General features: G+C 38.5%; 1 protein-coding gene across 5 annotated transcripts in view; it reads right to left on the bottom strand.

The window, feature by feature from the left end:
* The window catches only part of MAPK10 (mitogen-activated protein kinase 10), a 178389-nt gene extending 162828 nt beyond the window's left edge, over positions 1–15561 (bottom strand). For all 5 annotated transcript variants that reach the window (XM_018576207.1, XM_018576205.1, XM_018576204.1 and 2 more), the window contains exon 1: positions 15346–15561. Coding sequence is in view for 3 of the 5 variants with exons in the window: in XM_018576204.1 (XP_018431706.1) it covers positions 15346–15348 (3 nt within the window). In the remaining 2 variants the exon portion in view is untranslated. The remainder of the gene's footprint in view (positions 1–15345) is intronic.
* Positions 15562–17649: the final 2088 nt, after the last annotated feature.

Genomic DNA, 17649 nt, shown 5'->3' with positions numbered 1-17649 from the left:
CAGACTCAAATGCAAAAAATAATGAATGCACATTTTTGTCTTTTAATAATTTGTGTCAATTTATTATTTTATTTTTTGTAAAAATGCCTTTGCCACAGCTTTAATCAACATTTGCCTAAAAGCTAATTTTTTTGTTATTAGTGCCTGATGCAGATTAGAATTCTACTTTTAGATTTATTGCCTTAGATTATTTTCTACTTCTTTTAAAAAATGGCAACAATAAATCATTATTTTTTGGGATGGGTAGGTAACAGATGTTAGATCTTTCATTAATTATTATACAATGAATATATTTTAGCCATAAAAAAACTTAATAAATCTTTTTAACCACTTGAAGGCCATAGTGTTTCACCCCCTTCCTGGCCAGGCCATTTTTCAGTATTCAGCGCTGCGGTACTTTGACTGATGTTTATTCCGTCATGCAACGCTTTACTGAAACGATTTTCATACCATTTTTTGGGGACAGATAGAGCTTTTCATTTCCTTTCCCAGTGCATGTAAAATACAGGGGAAAAATTGATTTTCTTATGTAGACAGAATATTAATGAGCAATCAGAAAGCTTATAACATACTATTTCAAGTTGTTTGTAGATGCCTCAATTGAGAATTTATTAGTTACATTAAAGTGCTCATGGATTTATCAAATGTTTGTTGTGCTTAGCAATATTAATATTATACTTAATATAGCTAGGCAAATAGGCAGTTATTAGCCATTTCCCCCCATATAAAAAGTGAAATATCAAATTTAATTCTAGGTCAGAATATTACAAGTATGACTAAAATCAGAGATAATAAAGCAGACTACCAAACAGTCTGTTATTACTCAAAATTGTTTTCTAGGGACCATGCTTGGGAAAAATTATTTCTTTGTTCTATAAATATTTATTAATTTCAAACAACAATCCACATTTCTCATATTTTACACAACTAACAAACACGAAACATCAAAACAAGGCAAAACATTACATTAATCCCTTCTAACCTCTATATTATACTTGTTATCCATAACCCATTCCATATATGCACAGGGCCGGCCCTTCCAATTTCACACCTTAAACTTAGTGACTCCAGTTATAATTACCTTTAATATAAACTACCTCTTAATTTAATTTCATTAGTGTTTCCATTTCTTTGTGTTATGGTGATGTGTATCATTATACAGGAGGAGAAAAAAAATAACACAATTATATGTATACAATTTTACCCTTAAACACATATATATCTAAATAACTATAAGAGGCCTAAAAAGTGGGCCGAAGAAATATTACTATCCGATCATCCTTTCCTAGGATAAAAGTTTTCAGGGTCTTCACAATGCCCGTTAAGGACCACACCTATTTTATTCCACAATAACACTATGGTAATTAACATTAGTGTAATTGTTACTAATTGTGACATTTTATTCCAAAGGAATAACATTTTTCTGAAGTATTCAGCCACAAAATGATGTAATGAAGTGTAACTTTTATCACCCGGGTGACGGGTGAACAGATTTATTTAATCTAACCTCTTGGATAGGGGGATGGAAGTTATGGAGGAGCAAGAGGGTCTTAGGTGGCCCGATAGACAGACAGACAGACAGAAAGACAGACAGACAGACAGACAGACAGATAGACAGATAGACAGATAGATAGATAGATAGATAGATAGATAGATAGATAGATAGATAGATAGATAGATAGATAGATAGATAGATAGATAGATAGATAGATAGATGATATAAGATAAACACCAGAGACCCATTTTTTATCAACTGTCTGCTTCTGAAGTCATAACTGGCAAACACAATGGGGTTGATGTACTAAAGGAGTATAGGCTGTTCACTTAGTAAAGTGAAGTTCCGCTTTCCAAAGAAATCCCTTAGCTTAGTAAATGTGGGGGGAAAAAGCTGACTTTAACCATCTACATTTTTACAAAAAATATTTTTTAAACTTTTCCTTGGACGTGGCTAAGCTAAGTGAAAATTCCCATGCAAAGTAATAATTCTGTTTGCAGTCTGAACATTCTCTACTATTGTAGTAAATCAACCCCAAACAATGCTAAGTGAGGCTCAAGCTCAATGACTATGCAAAAATTGTAAAAAAGAGTGATTATACCAGGAATTATGAGTACTGCACAAAGTACACTATTTTTTTGTAATAACATGTATAGAACAGTGTCATGATTATACAACAGATATATGCTCACCTATAAACAATGATTGGACAGGTGAAAAAGTAGGCATGCACTCACTTCTGGTGAGTGCATGCCATAGTGAAGTGATGGATGGAAAAGCAGGTAGGAAAAAAGGTTAGCATTAAACTTTTACACCTTTCAAAGCTGACCTGAACTCAAAAGTGAATATTTTGAAATGTTATTTGTTCCTAAGCCCTACCCTAAAAGATTTCCTTTTTTTCTGAATGTCTCCTGAAACATATCAGTGCACTTCCTGGCATGTGAGGGTGCCTAGACACTCCTGTACCTACAGCCGAATAACTGAATATTTGCAGAGTGTAAATGAAGGCATTGCTGCCCCTGACAGTTAGTCTCATGAGAATGGAGTCATATTGTGGGTGATGTCACTACTGTACTTCTAACTGTTGATCTTGCTATGGGGGCTATGACACTGTGCAGAACAAAGCATGTATCATGGACTACAAATGAGAATGTGAGCATCCTCGTCATTCCTCCGGACGATACACATCAATCATTACAGTGGAAAAAACTTCCTTGGAATATACTAAGCTGAGGTAAAACTACCCCGCATTTAACTTCTGTGTCTACTTAAAGAGTTAAACTGCCTGTGGATCTTGTCAAGTCAGCAAGTTGCCATACTGTCCATACAGACTGGGTCTCAGGATTGGGGGAGCTCCTTGGATTTCGTTTGGAGTTTGAGGGGAGAGATGATTACCGACATTTAAAGTGACAACTGGGAGGATCCATATTGAAGGAGAGCATGCTCACCAATGCGCAGTATGACCATTTGAATGCATGGTCAGAAACCTCAGGTGAGTGTTTTTATTTTCTCATTATGTATCGGAGGAGATTGATCATTGAAGGAATATAATTCGTTAATATCTTAGAGTCATTGGTTCCCAATCGCAGAATGTGATACAGATTTATATGAACATCAATCTGCATTTGAGAACTGTTTGATATCGATGTGTATGAACACTTATGCACTGTATGATTTATGGTACACTTATTAAGTCTCATAAGAGAATTACATTGTGAGCTTTATCACCTAGGATTCAAATTATTTATTGGAGTCTGATTTATTTGATTAAGTTTACAAAAAATATGAATTTTCTCATAGCAGACTATTGCTTTAGGGCTTGTTTACACCATCTCCAGATCAGATCTTGATTAGTTTCTGCAAGTGTGTGTATGTGCTAGTTTTATGCATTGTTCACATTTTAGTGCATTTTCTTTCCTTCTCAATTGGTTTTCCTTGGGTTTTGAGTGTATTTTGGTGCGTTTTTATGCATTTATATGTTTTTTGTGTGTTCTAGACCAGAACAAATGCAGCATTCTTTTTAAAAGCTCTGGAACTGAACTCAATGGTGTAAACTAGCCTCACAAAAACCATTAGAATTACAGTGTATGCATTTTTGGTGCAGATAAAAAAACCTTCTGGTCTGGATCTGGTCTGGAGATGGTGTGAACAAACCCCGAAAATATAACTAAAGTATCTTTTTTTTTAAGTGACAACACTCTGAAAATGCCATTTAAAAATTGTGCAAATAATTTATTGCAGTCTGTTAAATTACCACTTCTCAGCATTAGTGATAGATAATGAAGGTGCTGCTGTCAGAGGGAAGTGATTAAATCATTTCCACAAAGAAGAAACTGGGTATAATGCATCTTCTATACCCACCCTAATCCTCCCTCCCTTTCTCAACCAGGGTACCGTTGCACACTATGGTGTCTTCTGATTTCCTCAGGGGTGCCTTGAAATTTGGTGATGATAGGACTCTGATGTGAACGGGGAGCTCTACTGTAAAAGGAGAGATTCTGATATGAAAGGGGAGCCCTGATTTAAAGGAGGGTTCTGATGTGGGAGGAGGGGCTCCTGATGTAAAGTGGGCTTCTGATGTTAAGAGGAGCTTCTCTTGTGAAAGGAGGGGGTCTCTGTTGTAAAAAGAGGGGGCTTCTGACGTGAAAGGGGGCTACTGATGTAAAGGGAAAGGGAGTATTTTGATTTGAAGGGAGAACTACAATGCAAATGATGGAACCCCACTTTTTTATGTGTTTGTTCGTGGGGTCCCCCCTCAAGATTACCTTAAGATTTTGCATATTGTGCAAAATCTTTTTGACTTAAAACGTTTACACAACTTTTTTTTGTGTATTAATTCGTCATGGTCTGCATAATGGGGATTGTGGCAGGGGTATGTCCTTTGTCAATATATTTTGCACTAAACGGCATTCCTCTTTCAAATCCCAGAAATGTGGGCGGTATGTACTATTCAGACTGCAAACATGATTGTTTGACTTGGCATGAAGTTGGCTTGTGTTGACAGGGTCCTGCTCACCAATAATTACCTAATTATTTGTATGATGTGTGTTTATCTTTATTTACAATGCTGCTCTTTTTTATTTCTTTCCTTACTGATGAACTAAGACAGAAAGGACAGACTGAGTACACAGGTGCACGCAGAATGGCTGTGCTGAAACTACAGTATATTAAAGTCAGTCATTTTGCATCAATATCAAACAAACTAAACACCTATTCAAAGTAATGCAACAAGACAGGCAGACCAAGTAAAGGCCATTTAGACCACGTGATTTTATTAACTCATAACAAAGGCCAAGTCATGATGAATATTAAAATTGATACAACCTCTTAAATTGTAATATCTAAGCACTTGAAATAAACACATATTCAGGAGTTACTTAGGATGGGCTTGAAGACAAGTCTTTTTAAAAATGTAAACCTGATTATAGTGCACTGTTGCATACCAATATTATTATTTTGTCACGTGAGAAATAGTAGGGCTGCCATTGCTGTCCTCTGTTTAAAAATCCTAGTTGCTTAGCTGTTAAGCTGACTCATTAGCTTTATATCTAACCTCCAGGTAGATATAAAACACCCACATTAAAGGCAGCTCTGTTTTCAATACTACATTATTAAATGCATCATTTAAATGCAAGCAATGTAAATACCTGGATTTGACCTGGTATCGGGCTCTTGCAATTTCTATACAGCAGGGTTTAGACTGGGAGAGGGCGAAGAGCCAATCAGTTGTGCTGCAGTGCTCATGTGCTAAGAAAAACATACTGATAGAAGGAGAGAGATGAGTGTCAGCTCATTACTTTGATGATTTTCCTTTCACAGGCTTGAGAAAGTTTGGCTTTCTCAAGTCTCTCTTAAGCTCTGGTGATTGTTTGCTTCTGCCTGCTATTGGGAAGCATCCCTGGCAATGATTTTGAAGTCTGCACTAATCAGAGCTAAGAATGTGTGTACCTCCCTGGCCAACCACTAGGAGGTGTATTCCCATCGGTGCATGCTGGGAGAGGGTATAAATATTTGGGAGGGACCCTGTGAAGTCAGTTTTCCCCTAAGCTTCCTGCCTGGTGGAGGGATGATGTGGATTATCTGATTCTCCTAGGTCTGCTGCTTGAGGAGGGTGGCCATGTGCTTGAAGTGAGGTCTGGGTTTAAGGTCTAGTGCATGAAGTCTGGGGATGGAGATGCCACGGAGAAATGTCAGCCTGAACAAAGAGTCTAAGAAGCTGGATAGAAGTTTGGTCCTTGATTGATGTATGGTCATTTCTCCCCAAGTTAGCTGCAATAACCAGTTCTTTACACCCTGAAGCTCTATTCACAAAATGCTAGATTGGCTTAAAGGTTCTCTATCTGTGTGAGAAGGTCGAAGGTACTTTTTGTCTTTTCTGGAGTCTGCAAGACCATGGGTGTCCTGTGCCATAACACTCTTTCCTAAAGTTATTAAATAAATTCCCTGCAAGCAAAAGATCAGCAGTGTGGAAGTCAGTTAAGCAATCGCCACTGCTGGGTTGGTGAGTGCTTTGGGGTAACTATGGAACTGTGTACCCTAGACAGGCTAGAAGGGCCCAATTCATCCAGCAGCTCCTTAGGGTATGAGCACTATAGTTATTTAACTGATTTAGAGGAAAATCAGGTCTCCTGCCCTGCCTGACAGAGTTGTGCTGTGTATAAGGACTGTGTATTATTAGCAGCACACTAGTCTTCAAATGCTCTTAAAAATCTACATCTTTTTTTTTCAAAATCCAGAGTAGTCACATTAGGTCTAGGAATGTGTGACATGTAAAAATCACTTACCAAAATACCCCTCTTTACCACCCACTCTTTAAAAATTTGCACCACACTCTTGGATCATGTTATCCCCTAGCCTCCTTTTCCTTTGCTGTATGTAGAGGTTTATGTCAGGGTGGACATAGCATTTGTGCAGACTGCTGCACAAGGGCCATCTTAGACATAGGGCACCATTTATATTATACATGGTTGGGCAGGTCTTGAGGCCCCCTACCGCTGTCATTTAAACCTAAACACTGCTCACTTTTAAGGCAGGTGAATAGCAGAAGGACATTGTTCACGAAGCCTCAATGGGAATGTAGGTTTGGAATTGTATATGGAACTTTGTCAAAAAGATCCTACACAAATCTATCAACTGTACATTATTGCTTTTGGAAGTACAAGCAACCCTGTCACCTTGGTGACAAGACTAAGCTGTGGGAACCCTGCAAAAGAAGCAGATAAATGCTCACCTCTCTGGGGAGGGAGTCCCAGGCGTCACTGCTATTCAACACTTCTGGGTGTGTTGGATAGTGTTTCCCTTGACGAATGCTGTGGTTCTTTCCAGTGGCTGCTGTGCCGTATAGTGGCATAGTGTCCAGCACAAGGAATGTGGGCACCTAGCAGAGGACATGCTACATACACAGATGGCAATGCTTTATTGACAGGGGCGTTTCTTACTATAGTATATGACAATTAATCCTGGCTGCTTTTAAAAGAAGAGGTTAGCAAAATATCCAAACCCGGAAACAAATATGTAATATATTGCAGTTTATCAGTCCGTAGATGTGGTAGTTGCATTTGTTTTCTTTTCAGACTAACAAAATGTTTAGCAAATACAAAAAAATACATATTGATCTTGCCAGAAATGTAGTGTACTTGTGACTTTGTGGGACTTAAACTGAAAACACAATCTTATATTCCTTTCAAGCTGTATTCTGTAAGTTACAGTACCCCTGCCCTTCATGTAATAGTAGAGAGGAAGAGCACTATGTAGTTTAAATCAGGAGAGAAACCTGGGTGACCACCCTGGCTTTCTCCATAGATACCAGTGGAGGAGTGAGCGTAGCTACCCACGGTATAGAAGCATGCTATTTCTAGTAATGTATTAGGTATAATGTATTGGGAGCTTCTATATTGGTGAGATAATTACAAAGACTGCTGCAGTATAGTAATGGGAGCACTATGTTTTTTAATACATGTTTTAATACAGTACTGCCACTGATCACATCAAAATTAAAAAGTACCACATGAGTCTCATCCTTCCTTTTTTTCTGATCAGATTGCATATAGGCATGCATGCACGCTCACTGTATGCATTGCACTGCACAAGTTTACATGTTGCTCATATAGATGTACTTCTGTCTTATCAATGTGTTTGATCTGGATTCCTGACTTCATCTGTCTGCTGTCTGCTCTGTATCCTGCATATTGACTGTTCTCTGATTGCAATTCAGCACTGTCATTCAGTTCTTCTGGTCTGACCTTAACCTGTCCTATGAGCTGTCTTCCCTGGTTATATTTTGTTCCTACCTCATTTAAGAGTCATACTTCCAAGGTTTAAGGATAAGTGAACCTTTGTGTACATTTGTTTTAAGGTTGAACCTTTATGTACATTTACTTTTTTTTTTTTTTAGGGCTCCATGTACTGCAAACTGCAGTAAATTATAACTGACCTTTATAAGAAGACAGTCCCATTCTCTGCACACAGACTAACCCATACAGAGAATATTCCTCATGTTGAAAGAAATCATCAGAACACTACATGAAAGGGGTAGACACACCAAAACAATGGAAGGAGTCTGTGTTTTTGCCAGATACATTGGGAATAATAGTCGAGCACAAACCGTATCCCTTCTGTGTTAGGTGGATGTCAGGATGGGGGCCTCATTTTGAAAATGTTAAATGTACACAAAGACCTAGTGGTATCTGACTACTGGTAAATAGATATAGTTCTAAAGCTGGCCATACACCTATAGATTTCCTGCAGATGTTCTATGGTTAGATGGGAAACTGCAACAGAGTCCTCCATCTACGCTAAGCTGTGTGGATGGAGGAATCTCCCACTGGGCCAAGTTTCAGTATCTTGCTAGTCGGCCCCGCTGGCTCTCAAAATACTTGAACAATGAATGCATCCAATCAGATTGTTCAGGTATTTTGAGAGCCAGCAAGGCTGACTAGCAAGATACTGAAGCTTGGCCCAGTGGGAGATTCCTCCATCCACACAGTTTAGTGTAGATGGAGGAATCTGTTGCACTTTTTCCATCTGACCATAGAAAATCTGCAGATAATCTATAGGTGTATGACCAGCTTTAGAGGGACGAAGTTAGGTAAAGTAGAAGCCTGTTACTACAGCAGTTATCACATTTAACTTTAGACTATGGACATCAAATGCAGAACCTTCTACTTTGCACTCACTTTCACCACAAAGACCTATTTTTGTCCTGAATTGACAATGCTTAATTTACTGTATCTATGGAGAAGCAGCATTGACAGTCTAGGACAGGAAATGTGTATGGACTACAGAATACCTCCTTCTCTTCTCCATGACACAGGGGATGTTCTGTAGTTCCAATATACGTCCTGACAATATTATGAGATAAGAATGCATAGGGCACAGGACAGCACTGGATTTCAATTAGGACCAACAGGTAAATTTTGCATTTACTGAACAGATATAGCAAAACACCTTCAATTGTATTGTATATTCAGCACACTGGAAGTGAAAAAAAGAGTAAATTGTTAAGGTTTACATACTCTTTAACTTGACAACATATTGTCTCTTAAGAATAAAGGGGTTGTGGGTTTGCAGCCAAATGTATGGACTTTAATAGAGTTATTTATTTTCTTTTGCTACAATATGTATGCTACATCCTGACAGCCCTTCAGTACTACCTTTTTACATGTTTCTAAATTCTATTCTAAATGCAATTCTAAAACAAAATGTTCTAAAAAAATTTTGCAGTTTGCAGATACAAAGCATCAGTTTTCTTTACATAAGAATGTCATGCAAGCACTAATCCCTAAGCAGTACTGCATGCAATAAAATAAATGGTTTATTATATATTTAGTTTCATGCAGTAGAATTATCGTGGCTAAACTATTCAGTATTCACTAATAAATCCTTCCATTTGGTTCTGATCCAAAAGGTCATTAGGATAGGAATGCTGAGCTGTTACAGCCTGAAAGCCCCATGGGGTATTTACTGTGAGGTATTGGGACTATTTTTAAAAGAAAAAGATGCCTGGTCAATGAGAAGCATACTACTTTTCAGTCAGTTATGAATTACATCATCGTTGAGTCTTATGACTCATTGGTACTTTCCGGCTTGAAGCCATCTTGAACACTCATAGTTCAGATTTACATGGAAGGTTATGTACACCTCACACACTAATAGGCAGCATTAGTTAGAGTGAATTTAATGTAATATTTAGTACCTTACTGCTCTGAAAAGAGCACATATGATTTAATTCTCAAATCACATACATACATACATACATACATACATGTACAGCACTAATTTCAGAATGGATTATCGACACAGATCATGTTATGTAATATAAAAACGTGCCAGTATCTGTGTTTTAATACTTTGGGATGGTGAAAATTTGGAGTTTCTTTGCCAGAAATTTGGGCACAAAACGTTTTGGTACTAATAGCTAATTTCCAGTGCTATATACTTATCTGGCCCCAAACTACTTTTATTAAACAAACTAAAAATTAATATGTTACAATCAAAAATGTTACTCGGGCCCCTTTCACAAGGGTGGTTCAATCAGGTCTGTCTGTCAGTTTTTCAGGCGGACCTGATCGGATGCCCAGTGTAAGTCTATGGGCTGCCGGGTCTAAATGGACAGGTGTCCGTTTACACCCAGTTACCCCAAACTCCGGCCAGACATGGGCTCCGGTAATTGCACAGCAGTGACATCCGCTCCCTACTAGTGTGATCGGGAGGAGATCGATGCACGGATTCTTCCTGATCAGCCTGTGTAAAAGAGGCCTTAGAATGGACAGGTGTCCGTTTACACCCGGTTACCCCAAACTCCGGCCAGACATGGGCTCCGGTAATTGCACAGCAGTGACATCCGCTCCCTACTAGTGTGATCGGGAGGAGATCGATGCATGGATTCTTCCTGATCAGCTTGTGTAAAAGGGGCCTTACAGACTCAACTCAACTTATAGGGAATCTGTTAAAGTAAAAGTATAGATGCTTGCTGGCTTATATCTGAACATATGTTCTGTGGAGCTGTCATTGTAATCAATAGTTTACAGCTCACAACTCTATAAGCTTAATATAAAGATAGTCATTTATCATACCAATGGTTATTTTAGGCAAAACCAATGAGTGATGAAAATACCTGATAAATAGCTGGAAATTACATTCCTTTACAGCTTGGTAGATTGAAGATAGATAGAAGGTAGTAGTGGGTTTCTGACCCAAACAATATTCAGCACTCGATATGCATATGCTTACTGCAGGTCAGCAATGGCATCCAAATAATGAAGACGTCTAATTACCTACAGCAGACCTGGACAAATCTTCCCCACATTTAGGAGCCAGCCTGAAAAAGTTAGGAACCAGCAACAATGCATCTTTGATATACATATACAGACCCCACCCTCCCATTGAAGTCATACATAAAATAACCCGCACATGAGCTATGTTTGAATCCCCCTAATGACCCTCAAGCAGTAATGTTTTATTGCAAAGATCACCCTTGCAGAACTATTTTCCAGACAGGCAACCAGTGAACACTGCAGGGAAGAAGGACCTGAATTCCCCTGAGCTCTATGTCCATGTGACAGGAAGCTGTGACCATAAGTCACATGACATACAGTGCTGAGGAGGCCATGTGAGAAGCAGGTCTGAAAGCATGAGTTTGTGTGCAGAGCATTCTAGTTGCCAGAGGACTTCTTCACATTGCAGGGTTTGTCCAGTCCAATGCTTTGGAATCACTCTTACAACTGAGAATGTTTACTGCAAAAGTTAGCTACGCTAAATAAGAGCTGGTTATCTCTAGATAGAAATGTATAGCACAAGCTTTCATTAGAATAGCACAAAAACAAAATTTCACACCTGCATAACAAAATGTACAAACCTCACGAAACATAAACATCTTTAAAATGTCTAAAAGTACAAACAAAAAAATAGAATATCCAATTGAAAACCTTGAAATTGCATAAAACAATGGCAACTATGTTTCCTTATTCCTTCCATTATTATCATTTTATTAAAAATGTATTGGGTAAATATATTCTTTAAATAGCCAAAGAATCTTTTGTCACCTCTACCCCAAAACCACCCAATTCATGGCAGCATAAAACGAGTTTCTTTATTAGAAAATGCAGGACCTCTCTGATAGTGGTCCCCATTTTTCTTGATACTCGCTCTGAACTGTTGTATGTCCTGTCTCACAAACTCTCAAAAAGAAGGGAAATCTGCTTCTTGCAGAAGTCATATCCCTTTTCTGAAAGAGCGCTTCAGCAAAAACATTTCTCTAGTATTAAGAACCTAGTCCTAATGTTGACTAGAGTGTGAAATACGAGTCCACTAGTGTGGATGGGTTGGCTCCTTTGCCAGGTGTATATTGTTACATGTGTACCCATTTAGAAGCTACACTCTTACTAAATAAGGGGAAACAATTTATTTTTTTCAGTTGGAACAGAAGTAGATAGAAAATCTCGCAACATGGTCAAAGGTAGGGTTTCTCCCTACATTTGGGAGATTCATTCTCAGTTCCTCTTGCACCTCTGGGACAAGAAGTGAGGGAAAATCTCTCTGCAATGGAGGCACATACATCAGTAAAAATACGACAGAGGTTCTAATAGTTCCCCTTCCTATACAAAACTAGCTAAATATTTGGCTGGAATTCCACTTTAACATCTGAGCATATTACAGAGGAAAGCAAAAACCATAATGGAAAGCACAGTAAGCAACAGTTTGAACACAACCACTTAGGGCTTGAATTACTAAGCCAACTATAGCCTAGAAAAGATTTGTTTTCTTCCCCTGCACGTGATTGGATATGTATACATCCCTGCTTGTTAGAAAATCAGGTGATTAACATGAAAAACTATGACCTTGAAGCTCTGAGTCCCAGGCCTAGTTCCCACGAGGGATGATGTCTGCATGGAGTATGCATCTTCTCCCTCTCTCCTTCCAGTTTCCTTCGACAACTTAATAATATACCATTAGGAGAATTTGTTTCTCTCTCCCAACTAGCCTTAGAGAAAGAAGAAAAGAATGGGGAGCAGAAGTTTGAACAACATACTTGTACATTATGGCAGACTTACCTCTTAGTTCGCCATCCTCCTGCGCTGGTAGCTCCATGCTCTCCCTCGCCAGTCTGTCACCACCACTTCTATATTCTACATTGCTTTTTGCAGACTGGTGTTTTCTTTATTCATCCATTAGATGGTCACTTATGATGTAACACATATGAATGCGTGCTGCATTTACATTGTTCCTGAACCCAGCTTCTACATTACCAAGACTGGACACTGTACTTTACATGCACCACAGGCAGTGTACACAATAAAAAAAAAATTGCTAGGAGAAAGGGGGGAAACCTTTACCTCCTAGCATTTTTTTTAAACTTCAGTTCCCCTTCAAAGTATACCTGTTGGTGCCAAGATAGTATTGAACAGTAAATAGAACTACAATGCAAGCACTGAGCAGTACCTGCCTCTACTTTTACGTCTTGAGGTCTTCAGTACACCAGGGAACTTCACATCCTGGGTTGCATCGTTCAACCCTTCCTGGTAGCTACAAGCAATGGCCATTCCCCTCCTGAACATTTCTTTTGCTTAGCAAGGCTGCCTGTCATAGTAATAGTCCAATAAAAATGAAACATGCTTGTTATAGCATCCCAGGATGTAAGGAACCTAGGGTGTTGATGGTACTGTGCAATGGACTGTGTGCAAGCACGTAGTTCTAGAACCTAATCTATCTATGTGCATATATGTGTGTGTGTATATACAGTATATATCTATATCTATCTATCTATCGATCTATCGATCTATCGATCTATCGATCTATCTATCTATATGTATACATATAGATAGATAGATAGATCGATAGATAGATAGATAGATAGATAGATAGATAGATAGATAGATAGATAGATAGATAGATAGATATTAATTACATAGAGTGAAAGAGAGCAATACCTAGTAGAAAAATATTTGTACATCAAGTTTTATTGGTTCAAAGGAAAAAAGACATGCACTGATATTGCAATTAAAAACTTTTTATTCTCGGATTAGTATCATTTGAGAATATATCAGTATGCCATATTTAGCATATGTTAAGTGATATTGCAGCTTGATGAATCAGGCCCTATATGTCATACCTGTCTATCAGATGGCAGAACAAAAGAAATACTGCAAGTGTTTTATTGAATAAATATATATATTGCGTGTGTTTGTGTCATTTTCCAAAATCTGCTCAGAGCCCCTGTACCAGTAAAAGCACAATAACACCATCACTATTACAATTTGGCAGCTGTCACTTCTGCTGGGGGCTCTATAGATTAGCATTCTAATGGGGGAAGGGTAGCAGTGAAGGTTTGTCTCAAAACTAGACTGCCTACATAAAACAGCATAACGAATACCAACTCATTTGTCTACCATTAGCATAATGAATACCTCTCTTTCAGCAAGGACAAAAAAAAAAAGAGTTTATTAGCCCTGCAGAGCAATGTTATTAAAGGATAAACCTGACAATAAGCATGTTATTGAAGAGTAAATTGTAAATAAGTAAATTGTCAGCACTGTAGAAATACCTGTAATAAATAAACCTAAAGCTCCCTATGATAATCTATGTGGCACTGCTATTGACCTCTGCGGCCTTATGCATATCATTGAGTGACGTAAATAAATCCATAAGCAAGCGTTTTTACAGCATTGCATGTTTGCCCACACAATCCTTTTTGTGTTTTTACAACAAAAAGAATGGTGTTGTGATAATCATAACATTATTTTTTTATTTATCCTTACACACAAATAATGTATATGCAAATAACAGGACGTTTTTTTAATATAACAACCATTCCGGTGAAAGTCTGACAAGGTGAATTTATAACAAGGCTGCAAAATAAAAGACAACAAAAGGCACGAAAGCAGCTACATTGACTTCACCAAACAAAAAATGAATTAGCTGAACAGTTTATGAAGGTCAGCACCTTGCATGTGGCTGTGAGCTGTGGAAGCCCCGGTGATAAAACGAGTGGCTATATAAATGATGCACTCTTGGCACAGAGCTAAGGAGAAACAACCTGTCACAATGCTGCAGCCACCACAGTCTCCTAATTAACCCAGACTATGCCGGAGAGAGGCCTGCAGTATGGCGCACAACGTCTACCAGCACAAATACAAATCTGCTAGAGTGGCAGCTTAGCTGCAATTCTCAGCAGTGTCAGGATTCGGCTAGAGTGTAGGATGACTCTGGCCTTGTTTGTCACGTCAGGAAACATCTTAGGAGTATTAAAGACTAAAGGAAGGGCTCAATCACTGAAACCTCCAAACATTAAAGGAAAAAAACTGCTTAGGATGCTGAAGCAATGCTGCAAAGAAATATGGCAAATAAAAAAAGCTGTCTCATTTCATGCAGATAATGGCATGGAAAGAAATATTATATATACCCATGATGCTTATGGAGAAGAATTCAGCATTAAATGACATATATCAAATATATATTTGACAGAAATACATTTCAACATTTAATTTCAGTGCTGCAATCTCTTTGATGTGTATGTATATATCTTCTGACCTGAAGAAGAGAGGTTCACTCTCGAAAGCTTGTCTTTTATATATTTTGTTAGTTGCTTTATACATGACATCAATAAGGCAGCACATTCTTAGCACCCATCACCCCACCCAGCAGCCACCAGGCTCAATTCACAGGCACACCAGGAAAAGGATACTTATTTTCCAAAAAGTGACAGCTATTTTATTTTTATTAGAGTCCAATGAGATTTGAGAATACCAGTCACATGGCTAATATAAAGATACCTATTCTTGTGATAAAGCTTTGTGAATCGAGCCTACCGTCCAGCATCCGTGACAGCAGCGACATCAATAGGGTCTACTCACCATTCCGTATCTGCAATACCAGAGTCTAGATCCAGAGGTGCGCCTCCAAACGCTGTGCTTCTATGTGGCTATCCTAGCCCACATTCCAGACGCCAAGTGCAGGGGGGAAGGGGATGGGACAAGAAACTGGTGACAGCCAGGTGACTACAAGGTTCCCCCAAATGGGAATGAGAATAGAGGCTAAAATTAATGGCAGTACATTGGGATGGTTTTTAAAAAAAACGCCGCATTCAGAGGCAAAAAAGAGGAAAGAAAACAAAAAATTGGAAGGGATGGTGATGGACTGGCATGCACAGGCTTGCTGAATCACCTTCTTTCACTGCCTGGAAAGCATTGTGCAGCGTGATGCTGGCTGTACCATTGTGGAAGCTACGAGAGGAGACAGGCAGAGGGGTTTGGGGAAGGGAGTCGCTATGGCAACTGAAAGGAGCACACATGACGTCAAATACATCGAGGTCTCAGGGGGTGAGATGGGTGGGTGAGTGAGAGGAAGGCAAAAAAAGCAGGGGGAGGGAACAAGAGAGTTTAATCTGCAGCCACAGCTATCTGCTTAGTGAATCAGGGGAGAGGACTAAAAAAATGACAAACAAGCAGGAAGGAATGGTGCAGGCAGCAGCAGCAGCATCCTCCGGAGCATCACATGGAATAATCCTGCATCAGGATCTGCCAGTGCTTATTCACATCCAGCCATGACGTCATACACAGCCTCCGGCACCCAATTAGTGAAATGGATGCAAGTGCTCATGCTTTCATAACATACATGTATGTGTGTGTTTAGGAGGTACCCACAAATATACATAACACGTTTAATTGACATAATTATAAAGCAGTAAATGTGACATTAATGTTGAGGGCTCATTCAAACCATGGTGACTTATCGCTCATTAGCGCTGCGTTATCAAATGTGCGCTAACAAGCAATCTTCACATTAACATGCATGCATGTTAAAACTTTATTACAGACTTAAACGTACAATGGCTTGCATCATCACACAAATACAATGCCCCCCTGCAACCATTATTTTTTTTAAATACCTTATATCCAGCAGGCTTCTGAAATGTGACATCCTCTTCTTCAACTCCCTTCAACGGCAGTGGCTAGACTTCAATGCTGCAGAGTGCAGAGCTGACATTATGAAATCAGTATTGCCCTCTGCGTTTTCACTTGTGTTGACATCCTATACAGAAAAGCAAATATGGCAGGCATGGCAATGTGGCTTCCCAATATATTTGCAGATATATGTAACTAAAACCTCTGTTAGCCTGAGTAGTCAAACAGATTAGCTTGCTTTTGTTGCCGGCTAGTTGAAAGCATGCTCAGGGCATACGCCAATACAAAGTGCATTTTGATGCATGTGGACAAGCGCTTTGATGCACTTCCATTGATTTCAAAGGAAATAAATCAGGTAGAAATATGCACAGGTGTGAATCCAGCCTTACTGGTGGTGAATCATTTCTGTGTATTCAAACACATTGACCACCTGCAGTTTGGTGAATGTCAAATTCGCTGCTTTAGAAATATGCTATATACAGTAAATTCTGTTATCCGCTATTCAACTAACCAGAACTCTCATCTAACCAGTGTCAATCCAGTAATGGTACTTCCCAGACCCCACCCTAGGCGACCTGAGTCCACACCTCCTAATTAATGAGTTTAGCAATTGTTTACAATATTTCTATTGTGATGGAGTGTGTTTAGAAAGGACTCAGATGTATATAATATGAAAAATATTTATTTTAAATTCTTATTGGTTTAAAAGATTCATGCAGTTCAATAAAATATTATTTACAACTTCTCTTGTGGTGATATTCATGTGTAATTCAAAGATACATGTATCTAATTCTATAACTATTGCTGATTGGTATATTCGCAAACCGTATTTCAAACATTCTCAATACATTCATGTGGATAAGGATATACACATAATTGATCCTTTCTAATACAGGTATATTACTAATTGATGAGTCCCCTACGCGTTACGCCCAGATAGGCTTCCTCAGGGGGATATATTCACTCTGTATGTTTGTATATACCGACTTTCAGCAATAATCTGTTTTTTCAAAAGAAAAATATTATATAATACCATATAGATTAATATTGAACCACAAGATAGAATCAACATACAGTATATCAGTAAACTTCCATTCATTTCATTTCCAGATTCTAATTATGTACATAATTTAATAATTTTTCATTTGTCAATGAAATATCAATTTTTATCTTTTTCATTTGTCATTGATAGCTTGATATTCATATTCATGCATGGGGAATCTTATTCACATTGATTGTTTATCCATCAGGATT

This window comes from Nanorana parkeri, unplaced genomic scaffold (assembly GCF_000935625.1).
Source record: "Nanorana parkeri isolate BGI_ZX_2015 unplaced genomic scaffold, ASM93562v1 scaffold59, whole genome shotgun sequence".
NCBI lineage: Eukaryota > Metazoa > Chordata > Amphibia > Anura > Dicroglossidae > Nanorana > Nanorana parkeri.
Note: the sequence above shows the minus strand (reverse complement) of the source record. Positions and strands in the feature narration are given on the sequence as shown.